At 39.6% G+C, this 12,357-nt stretch overlaps 1 protein-coding gene across 1 annotated transcript in view; it reads right to left on the bottom strand.

The window, feature by feature from the left end:
• Positions 1-721: 721 nt before the first annotated feature.
• LRIG2 (leucine rich repeats and immunoglobulin like domains 2) overlaps positions 722-12,357 on the bottom strand; it is a 61,701-nt gene continuing 50,065 nt past the window's right edge. Inside the window, exons 16-18 of the mRNA XM_007459047.1 lie at positions 11,748-11,897; positions 3,822-4,112; positions 722-1,426 (exon numbers count right to left, since the gene is read on the bottom strand). Coding sequence (XP_007459109.1) covers positions 1,200-1,426; positions 3,822-4,112; positions 11,748-11,897 — 668 coding nt within the window. The 3' untranslated portion in view covers positions 722-1,199. The remainder of the gene's footprint in view (positions 1,427-3,821; positions 4,113-11,747; positions 11,898-12,357) is intronic.

Here is a 12,357-nt window from a genome sequence, read left to right as displayed (position 1 = left end):
TTCCCAAAAGCAGTCTTCCCTTCTTAAGACATACTGTGCATTGGTAGAAGAGATATTATTTTAAAAAACAAACACACACACACACACACACACACACACACACACACAGAAAAAAAAAGCAATCTTTGGTTTCCTCATCAACTAAGTACTTTGCTGAAGGAAGATATTCCCCAAACAAGTTTTCCTTTATGTACATATGACAATGACAAGACTGCTAGTCTTTTGAAAAAGCCTTTTTATGCTTGAAAGATTATATTACCTGGCACTTGTAAACAGATCACAAATGATTAGCTGTACAAATCTTTAGGCATAAAGAAAGTGGTTAATTACACCAAGATTGTGTTTGTGTGTATGCAATCACTAGGTACCCTGCTTCTATACTTATACTTCTTAACAAATACATATTTAAAACTTTAAACAAAGTCTTTGGATTCACTAAACCAAGTTGTACAAAATCTGTGGTCTGAGAAGCAGCTGTCAATATTATAACTGAATATTATATATAATTTTGGCATATCAAAAATATTTACATTGCAACATATATGACCAATGAATACGAAAATTATTTATAAATGCACATATATATATAGTGAGATCCCTGGGCAATAGGGACCAAAAAAAAAAAAAGAGAGAGAGAGAGAAAGAGAGAGATTCACAAGAATACAAAACGCTCGACCTAGTAATAGTTGGTCAAGTCTGGGATTCTTGTCGAAGACCTTGAATATCAAAGCCCCACTCTCAACTATAGGATTAAAACCACTGCAGAATCCCCGGCACACTTCCCGGGGGGCTCCAAAGTTATTTTTGTTCCTTGGAAGGCAAAATAGAACAGCGTTGTTTACTCAGGATCATTCTGTAGGTTGAGACAATCCAGGGTGTTAAGCAGCAATGAGACTCTCCCTAACAGGCCATGAGCACTTAGGCACATCCCAGTAGAACCATAAGACAGCACTCTGTTCTCTATCTTCCTCTGCCTGTGTTGCACATTTTCTATTAGATGTACCCATTTCTGTCAGCCATTACCCTTTCTTCATCAAGTATAAGCCCAAACAAATGTCTGGCCCCCCTTGATGTGGTCAGATGTAATTGTAGACAAAGAGCAAAACAAATGCTGACTTTGGGGTTTCTTCCGAACTCTGAGGTAGTAAATACAAAATCAACTAATTTGAGTCTGCCCAGATTTCATTCTGGAGTGAGTTTCATGTGCCCTCACTGCCATCTTGAATGTTCCGAGTCCTGCTAAAATCAAAAGTGTGGTCGTGTAACCTGTGACAGGGCATGGGGGAAGTGGAACAGTCTGGATCACTCTCTGCCAGGCCCTCGTTTTGATGGAGTTGTGGTGACTCAAAGACTGACTGTTGCGATAAAGGAGGATGAGGCATACCTGGTTCTTTGCTTATGTTCCACAGAGGCCGCTGCAAGGGTTCTGAGAACAAGAGACAGTAATAATTATCAGTGGTGAATGGAAGTTTAAAATTAATTTTCTAAAACTTAGTTTTCTTCTACCCAAGTCTTCAAAGAAATAATAAGAAATAACCCAGTATTCCTGAATAAGGATGTTAAGATAAAATGTATACTTGCCATTTTCTTAGCAAAAACAAAAACAAAACAAAACAAAACAAAAACTGAAACCATGGTCTTTCAAACCCTTCTACTCAACAACTTTACCAATTAATTACTGAAACCATGCTATGTGTCATCTGCTTTCACCTATTACTGGTGTTTCTACTGCTATAAAACTTAAAACTCTTTAGACACATGGAAACAGACTAGAAGAGAATTAGTATCCATATAGTAATGAAAGTTGCACAATACATAGGTAAAAATTATTGATTCAGTGCAGTCATTGTATCTTTAAATAATAATTAAATGCCTATCTTAAAAAAAATCATTTTGGGCTTCCCTGGTGGCGCAGTGGTTAAGAATCCGCCTGCCAGTGCAGGGGACATGGGTTTGAGCCCTGGTCCAGTAAGATCCCACATGCCACGGAGCAACTAAGCCCGTGCGCCACAACTACTGAGCCTGCGCTCTAGAGCCCACGTGCCACAACTACCGAAGCCCACATGCCTAGAGCCCATGCTCTGCAACGAGAGAAGCCACCGCAATGAGAAGCTGGCGCACCACAACGAAGAGTGGCCCCCTGCTCGCCGCAACTAGAGAAAACCTGCAAGCAGCAACAAAGACCCAAAGCAGCCAAAAATAAAATAGATACAATAAATTATTTTATTTTAAAAAATCATTTTAAAAATAAACAACCATTCCCCTCCAGCTTCTAGCAAGCCAATAACTCTAACAACAAAATAATAACCAAAAGCTGGTATTTTAAATCAGGTTATCTGTACTTTGGCTTCAAAAATATGCATTTCTCATTATTATTTACTGCAGTGGTGGGCTCCTTCCCCAGAACTGAAAGTTATATTAACTTCATGGGGATATAGTTTGGAAAAAGCTAGCCAAACATTCTAGAAACAAACACTCAGAAATAAAAATAAAATCCATGTGCAAAGTAAGCTGGAGCAGGGTTTCTCAAGCTTTAATATGCACACAAATAACCTGGAGATTGTGTTAAAATATAGACTCTGGTTCACTAGGTCTGGGGTGGGACCCATGCTCTGCATTTCTAACAAGCTCCTAGGTAATTCTGATGCTGACAGACCACACTTTGAGTAGCAAGGAGCTAGAGAACCCTAGCTAAGGAACAGGCAATGCACCAAAGCACTCTCATTTGCTGATTTCCTCACTTACAGACCAGATTAACAATTAAGACACATCCCTAAAGTCGGGGAAAGATACTGCATTTTTAGTTCTACATAAGTTACTTTGTGTGTGTATATCTCTTCTAGGACACGGGGAAATGGATTTAGTGTTGGTGCCTTTCTTTCATGGACACAGAATTTTAAAGACAAGAGACTAACTTCAATAACAGGATATTTTTCTCTGACCTGTACCCTCTTTAGAAAACTTTAGAGGTGGTCTCTTAACTAAGAACAACAGAGCACACCTTAAAAGTCCATGTCATTTCATTCACTCCAGCCAGAACCATCCCTGGAAGCACCACTATACAATGTCTTCCACTGTAAACCTGCGGTGCAAAGCCCCACCCTATTTCCAGTGCTCTTTCATTTCAGGCTGACAGGAGGGTGACAGTGGATAAAAAGCCTGGATGGACAGGAAGACATGCTCAGTAGTGCCCTTCATGGTCTAGAAAGAGTTTTGTTTTGTTTTGCTTTGCTTTATAGACTGGGTTGCTCCAAATGCTTCGTCGGCACAATATAACATGTGTTTCTTTTCCTGGGCTACTATCCCCAAACTGCTTTCCCAATTATGGCCCTGACTGTAATACTTCACAGATGAAAGCAAATACCTGCCAAGTGATACTGACATTCAACGTTTACCTGATAGAACAGCAACCAAATAAAACATTTTTAAATCTCAGTGAAAATCTTCATCAAATTATGCCCAAATCATTATATCCTTAGCATTTCAAGTCTCCATTCTTTAAATAAACATGGAAGAAAAAAGTAGTGCCTGTATGAAACTTCTTTATAGAAACTTTTTCTACATGGCTTCTGAATCTTTAGAAGTAAGATCTTGCTACTCCCACAAAAGCTGTTTTCATCCTACAGATCCAGACTTCTTTCTAAATCTAATCTCTAAAAATCTTTGGCTCTAGTTTATACCAATTAATAGTAGCTAATTACTCCATTATACCAACCTGTTTGCTTCTGTCAAATGAGAGTGCTACCTATATGACAGAAGGAAAACTCAAGTAGGTGAAAGTGAAAACAAACCAAAATAACAAAAAACACTGTGCCCTTTACCACTGTTCTTCTGTGTGGAGGAAAGTTTCTTCTCATTTATCCTCTCATGGTTGGTGGGAAAGGCAGACATCTCTCTATCTGCTGCTGATACCAGGCTCTCCAGGGTGGTGGCATCTTGGGGAAGATGTGCCAAATAAGTCTCTTTGGGCACCTGGACCATAAGGCTGGACAGTGTCTGATCTAGAACATCCTCTTCAGCAATATAGGTGTATGGACAGTATTCTCGGGTCCGGGAGTAGATGTTAGCATTGTCATAACAATCCGAGCAGATAACCCTGGTGCCAGTGCCACCTAATGACAACACGGGAAAGAACCCAAACATCCTTCAGTTAAGGAATCAGTTTTGCCAACTATTGGTTTTCTCTAACAGTTGTCATCATATCTGGCATTTGTCCAAAACTTGCATTATAAACCAGATGAAGTTTCAAGGTCTTTCTGTGAACTAACTAATTTAATCTGTATAACATCCCTAAGAGGTAAGTATTATTATTATCCCTATTTTACAGACAGAGTAACTACAACACAGAGAGGTCAGGTAAGGCCCAAAGACATACTGCCCGAGTGAAGAGCTGCAATTTAAACTCAGGCCCTCTGGCTCCAGCACCCATGCTCTTGAGTAGTACATTAAGCCTTCTCTGTCCAGCTTGGATAAGGTCATGTGCAAATCAAGGGAGCCAAGATAAGGCTGGCACTGTGCTACAAAACACATGTTTGGCTTAAGCAAACTAAAGCAGAGAATGAGGGGTTTTGATGACTTTATTTCACAAAAGCCCACATAACTATTGTTAAGTCAAGAGGTTAAGCAACACTAATTGCTAAAAGGACCCCTAGAGAAAGCCTCTGACGGTCAAGAGTCCTCCTGACAAGTGTGTGTTTGGCAGAAGTAAAAGTTTAATAATGAGCTCCCTGGACAATTATGTGCTTTGAAAACTGAATGATAAAAAAAGAGGAAAGTGAGAAATAGAGACTTACTTATTCATGTTCAAGCAACAGAATGTTAGAACTGGAAAAGAACAGGAAGTAATTAAGTTTAACCCAGAAAGCAGTGTTATTTCCTACAAATTTCAAAAAGTAGAGGCTTTTAAGTATTCTTTAAAAAGCTAGAGGGGCACTTCCCTTGTGGCGCAGTGGTTAAGAATCTGCCTGCCAATGCAGGGGACACGGGTTCGAGCCCTGGTCCGGAAGATCCCACATGCTGCGGAGCAACTAAGCCCATGTGCCACAACTACTGAGCCTGCACTCTAGAGCTCATGTGCCAAAACTACTGAGCCCGCGTGCCACAACTAATGAAGCCTGCGCACCTAGAGGCCATCCTGGCCGGAGAACTAAGATCTCACAAGCCGCACGGTATGGCCAAAAAGAAAAAAAAAAAAAAAAAAAGCCAGAAATACCCCCCTTTCCATGGAAAGCCAAAATAATGCAATAGAGCTTCTATGTGTATAGTACTTGAAGTAATACAAAGATTTGTGGCAAGAATATTTAAGAATCATGAGAGAAATGCTCTATAAAATATTGTTTCTTTATTTTTAAAATGAGGAGATTAAAGCTCAGCTTTTAAGTAACTTGTTGGTGACCACATGGCTGGAAAGAGGAACTGGGAGTCAAACCGAATTCTACCCCTTAATTCACTTCCCTGTGTTCTGTCACTCCCTATGGGAAGAGTAGAGTCGGGAAAAGTAGTGTTGAGAAGTCAGGTTCACTTAACTATTTTATATCTCTCTGATGTTCTCCAATATAAGCTGAGAATCATCAATGCCCTTTAAACCTTAGTGAATATCTACCTGTCAGCAGGAGATACAACCTCCCCTGGATATGGTCTGAAGGGCGCTCATGCCTGAAAAGGATAAAAGACACCTGAAGAAAGTTTCTAGAGCACCTCCTTCCTACAACAATACTTTGGTTTGGGAGCCTCTGCTGTGTTCTCCAATCCCTTGTTTAAGGATGTGTTACTCCTTTCTGTCAGAAGATTTTCTCCTCTGTTAAGACTTTAGAGCCTGAACCAAGATGACGGAGTACAAGAACGTGCTCTCACTCCCTCTCACACCAGAATCATAACTAACTGTTGAACAATCATCAACAGGAAGACACAGGAACTCACCAAAAAAGACACCCCACATTCAAAGACAAAGGAGAAGCCACAGTGAGACGGTAGGAGGGGTGTAATCACAATAAAATCAAATCCCATAAGGCTGGGTGAGTGACGCACAAATTGGAGAACACTTATACCACTGAAGTCCACCCACTGGAGTGAAGGTTCTGAGCCCCAGGTCAGGCTTCTGAACCTGGGGGTCCAGCAACGGGAGGAGGAATTCCTAGAGAATCAGACTTTGAGGTCTAGCGGGATTTGACTGCAGGACTCTGACAGGACTGGGGAACACAGAGACTCCACTCTTGGAGGGCACACACAAGTACTGTGCGCATCGGGACGCAGGGGAAGGAGGAGTGACCCCAGGGAGACTGAACCAGAGCTACCTGCTAGTGTTGGAGGGTCTCCTGCAGAGGCAGGGGGCAGCTGTGGCTCACCAAGGGACAAGGACACTGGCAGCAGAAGTTCTGGGAAGCACTCCGTGGGGTGAGCCCTCCCAGAGTCCCCCATCAGCCCCACCAAACAGCCTGCAGTTTCCAGTGTTGGGTCGCCTCAGGCCAAACAACCAAAAGGGAGGGAATCCAGCCCCACCCATCAGCACTCAAGCGGACTGAAGTTTTACTGAGCTCTGCCCACCAGAGCAACAGCCAGCTCTACCCACCACCAGTCCCTCCCATCAGTAAAACTTGCACAAGCCTCTTAGATGGCCTCATCCACCAGAGGACAGACAGCAGAAGCAAGAACAACTACAATCCTGCAGCCTATGGAACAAAAACCACATTCACAGAAAAATAGACAAGATGAAAAGGCAGAGGGCTATGTACCAGATCAAGGAACAAGATAAAACCCCAGAAAAACAACTAAATGAAGTGGAGATAGGCAACCTTCCAGAAAAAGAATTCAGAATAATGATAGTAAACATGATCCAGGACCTCGGGAAAAGAATGGAGGCAAAGATCGAGAAGATGCAAGAAATGTTTAACAAAAACCTAGAAGAATTAAAGAACAGAGAAGAACAATACAATAACTGAAATGAAAAATACACTAGAAGGAATCAATAGCAGAATAACTGAGGCAGAAGAACAGATAAGAGACCTGGAAGACAGAATGGAGGAATTCACTGCTGTGGAACAGAATAAAGGAAAAAAAATGAAAAGAAATGAAGACAGCCTAAGAGACCTCTGGGACAACATTAAATGGAGCCACAGTCGCATTATAGGAGTCCCAGAAGGAGAAGAGAGAGAGAAAGGACCCAAGAAAATATGTGAACAGATGATAGTCAAAAACTTCCCTAACATGGGAAAGGAAATAGCCACCCAAGTCCAGGAAGCGCAGAGAGTCCCATACAGGATAAACCCAAGGAGAAACACGCCGAGACACATAATAATCAAACTGACAAAAATTAAAGACAAAGAAAAAATACTGAAAGCAGCAAAAGAAAAATGAAAAATTACATACAACGGAACCCCCCCATAAGGTTAACAGCTGATTTCTCAGCAGAAACTCTACAAGCCAGAAGGCAGTGGCATGATATACTTAAAGTGATGAAAGGGAAGAACCTACACAACCAAGATTACTCTACCCAGCAAGGATCTCATTCAGATTTGACGAAGAAATCAAAAGCTTTACAGACAAGCAAAAGCTAAGAAAACTCAGCACCACCAAACCAGCTCTACAACAAATGCTAAAGGAACTTCTCTAACTACGAAACACAAGAGAAGAAAAGGACCTACAAAAACAAACCCAAAACAATTAAGAAAATGGTCATAGTAACATACATATTGATAATTACCTGAAACGTGAAAGGATTAAATGCTCCAACCAAAACAAACAGGCTTCCATGCAAATGGAAATCAAAAGAAAGCTGGAGTAGCAATACTCATATCAGATAAAATAGACTTTAAAATAAAGAATGTTACAAGAGACAAGGAAGGACACTACATAATTATCAAGGGATCAATCCAAGAAGAAGATATAACAATTATAAATATATATGCACCCAACATAGGAGCACCTCAATACATAAGGCAACTGCTAACAGCTTTAAAAGAGGAAATCAACAGTAACACAACAATCGTGGGGGACCTTAATACCTCACTTACACCAATGGACAGATCATCCAAACAGAAAATTAATAAGGAAACAGAAGCTTTAAATGACACAATAGACCAGATACATTTAATTGATATTTATAGGACATTCCATCCAAAAACAGCAGATTACACTTTCTTCTCAAGTCAGCATGGAACATTCTCCAGGATAGATCACATCTTGGGTCACAAATCAAGCCTCAGTAAATTTAAGAAAATTGAAATCATATCAAGCATCTTTTCTGATCACAACACTATGGGATTAGAAATCAATTACAGGGAAAAAAAACATAAAAAACACAAACACATGGAGGCTAAACAATACGTTACTAAATTACCAAGAGATCACTGAAGAAATCAAAGAGGAAATCAAAAAATACCTAGAGACAAATGACAATGAAAACACGACGATCCAAAGCCTATGGGATGCAGCAAAAGCAGTTCTAAGAGGGAAGTTTACAGCAATACAAGCCTACCTCAAGAAACAAGCAAAATCTCAAACAATCTAACGTTACACCTAAGGGAACTAGAGAAAGAAGAACAAACAAAACCCAAAGTTAACAGAAGGAAAGAAATCATAAATATCAGAGCAGAAATAAATGAAATAGAACAAAAAATCAAAAGCAAAGAGCAATAACACTAAAAGCTGGTTCTTTGAGAAGATAAACAAAATTGATAAACCATTAGCCAGACACATCAAGAAAAACAGGGAGAGGACTCAAATCAATAAAATGAAAAAGGGGAAGTTACGACACTGCAGAAACACAAAGCATCCTGAGACTACTATAAGCAACCCTATGCCAATGAAACGGACAACCTGGAAGAAATGGACAAATTCTTAGAAAGGCATAACCTTCCAAGGCTGACCCAGGTAGAAACAGAAACTATGAACAGACCAATCACAAGTAATGAAATTGAAACTGTGATTAAAAACCTTCCAACAAACAAAAGTCCAGGACCAGATGGCTTCACAGGTGAATTCTATCAAACGTTTAGAGAAGAGCTAATACCCATCTTTCTCAAACTCTTCCAAAAAATTGCAGAGGAAGGGAAACTCCCAAGCTCATTCTATGAGGCTACCATCACCCTGATACCAAAACCAGACAAAGATACTACAAAAAAATAAAATTACAGACCAATATCACTGATGAATACAGATGCAAAAATCCTCAACAAAATATTAGCAAACAGAATCCAACAACACATTAAAAGGATCATACACCATGATCAAGTGGGATTTATCCCAAGGATGCAAGGATTCTTCAATATACGCAAACAATCAATGTGATACACCATATTAACAAACTGAAGATGATCTTCAGTTTGTTAATATGATCTTCTCAATAGATACAGAAAAAGCTTTTGACAAAATTGAACACCCATTTATGATAAAAACCCTCCAGAAAGTGGGCATAGAAGGAACCCACCTCAACATAATAAAGGCCATATATGACAAACCCACAGCAAACACCATTCTCAATGGTGAAAAACTGAAAGCATTTCCTCTAAGATCAGGAACGAGAGAAGGATGTCCACTCTCACCACTCTTATTTGACATAGTTTTGGGAGTCCTAGCCACAGCAATCAGAGAAGAAAAAGAAATAAAAGGAATACAAATTGGAAAAGAAGAAGTAAAACTGTCACTGTTTGCAGATGACATGACACTATACAGAGAATCCTAAAGATGCCACCAGAAAACTACTAGAGCTAATCAATGAATCTGGTAAAGTTGTAGGATACAAAATTAACGCACAGAAATCTCTTGCATTCCTATACTCTGATGATGAAAAATCTGAAAGAGAAATTAAGGAAACACTCCCATTTACTACTGCAACAAAAAGAATAAAATACCTAGGAATAAACCTACCTAGGGAGACAGAAGACCTGTAGGCAGAAAACTATAAGACACTGATGAAAGAAATTAAAGATGATACCAACAGATGGAGAGATATACCATGTTCTTGGATTGGAAGAATCAAAATTGTGAAAATGACTATACTACCCAAAGCAATCTACAGATTCAATGCAATCCCTATCAAATCACCAATGGCATATTTTACAGAGCTAGAACAAAAAATCTTAAAATTTGTACGGAGACACTAAAGACCCCGAATAGCCAAAGCAGTCTTGAGGGAAAAAAGCGGAGTGGGAGGAATCAGACTCCCTGACTTCAGACTATACTACAAAGCTACAGTAATCAAGACAATATGGTACTGGCACAAAAACAGAAATATAGATCAATGGAACAAGATAGAAAGCCCAGAGATAAACCCACACACCGATGGTCTGCTAATCTATGACAATGGAGGCAGGGATATACAATGGAGAAAAGACAGTGTCTTCAGTAAGTGGTGCTGGGAAAACTGGACAGCTACATGTAAAAGAATGAAATTAGAACACTCCCTAACACCATACACAAAAATAAACTCAAAATGGATTAGAGACCTAAATGTAAGACCAGACACTATAAAACTCTTAGAGGAAAACATAGGAAGGACACTCTTTGACATAAATCACAGCAAGATCTTTTTTGACCCACCTCCTAGAGAAATGGAAATAAAAACAAAAATAAACAAATGGGACCTAATGAAACTTCAAAGCTGTTGCACAGCAAAGGAAACCATAAACAAGACGAAAAGACAACCTTCAGAATGGGAGAAAATATTTGCAAACGAATCAACGGACCAAGGATTAATCTCCAAAATACATAAACAGCTCATGCAGCTCAATATTAAAAAAAAACAACCCTTTCCAAAAATGGGCAGAAGATCTAAATTGACATTTCTCCAAAGAAGCCATACAGATGGCCAAGAAGCACATGAAAAGCTGCTCAACATCACTAATTATTAGAGAAATGCAAATCAAAACTACAATGAGGTATCACCTCACACCAGTTAGAATGGGCATTTTCAGAAAATCTACAAACAACAAATGCTGGAGAGGGTGTGGAGCAAAGGGAACCCTCTTGCAGTGTTGGTGGGAATGTAAATTGATACAGCCACTATGGAGAACAGTATGGAGGTTCCTTAAAAAACTAAAAAGAGAATTACCATATGATCCAGCAATCCCACTACTGGGCATATACCCAGAGAAAACCATAATTCAAAAAGACACATGCACCCCTATGTTCACTGCAGCACTATTTACAATAGCCAGGTCATGGAAGCAACCTAAATGCCCATCGACAGACGAATGGATAAAGAAGATGTGGTACATATATACAATGGAATATTACTCGGCCGTAAAAAGGAACGAAATTGGGTCATTTGTTGAGACGTGGATGGATCTAGAGACTGTCATATAGAGTGAAGTAAGTCAAAAATAGAAAAACAAATATTGTATATTAACGCATATATGTGGAACCTAGAAAAATGGTACAGATGAACTGGTTTTCAGGGCAGAAATTGAGACAGATGTAGAGAAGAAACGTATGGACACCAAGGGGGCAAAGTGGTGGGGGATGGTGTTGGTGGTGTGATGAATTGGGAGATTGGGACTGACATGTATACACTGATGTGTATAAAACTGATGACTAATAAGAACGTGCTGTATAAAAATTAAATAAAATTCAAAAACTCACAAAAAAAAGACTTTAGTCAATTTTTATCCTATTTTGCATGGGGCAAATGTTTTCACTGAGTAGCTTACTTTAAAATATTCCTTCAGATTACTGGGGAAAACTATACCCTTAAAAAAAAAACTAAACAGGGTAGGCTGAAATTGTAAGCACAGATAATAAAAAGTCATTACCATCAGCGCCTTTGTGTAAATATCCATTGGCAGGAGGCATAAGTTGCTGATGACTGCCTGCCTCAGAGTTGCTGTAGCCTTCCTGTGGCTCAGACAGTGTTCCTTGGGAAGACAGGTAGCTGGGAATGTCTGCAGGCAGATTGAGCTCGTCTGTAAAAGAGACATCTGTAACTCTCAAATCAAGTTAGGCAATTTAAGCCAAAACTCAGAAGACTATCTTGCAAATGTATTCTACTTTGGTACTAATGGCCAGGAAAATGTTATGTACCTAGGAACTCAACAATTCCTAGAATTTTCTCTGAAAATTATTTCTCACTAGAATTCTCCCCCAAGCTTCATTTTAAAAGTATTACCAAAAGAACAAAACCCTGAAGTCTGAAATCTTATCCATAGACACACTTCAGCAATCTATCTGGCTGTACCTCTTCTCTTACAGGATTTCAGGGTGGGGGACAGGTGTGAAAGACTGATCTCTGTCATAACGACTCCACTCTTCCCCAAAGGAAAATTACAATGGAAATGAGCCTTAGGTATTAAAGAAAGAAGGTGCACATGCAACTGTTTAAAAGAACAAAGTTTTGGGGGACTGTCTACAAATTCTTAAGCTTAT

Source organism: Lipotes vexillifer, unplaced genomic scaffold (assembly GCF_000442215.2).
Source record: "Lipotes vexillifer unplaced genomic scaffold, Lipotes_vexillifer_v1.1 scaffold400, whole genome shotgun sequence".
Lineage (NCBI taxonomy): Eukaryota > Metazoa > Chordata > Mammalia > Artiodactyla > Lipotidae > Lipotes > Lipotes vexillifer.
The sequence above is the reverse complement of the archived record's forward strand: the minus strand, read 5'-3'. Positions and strand labels throughout refer to the sequence as shown.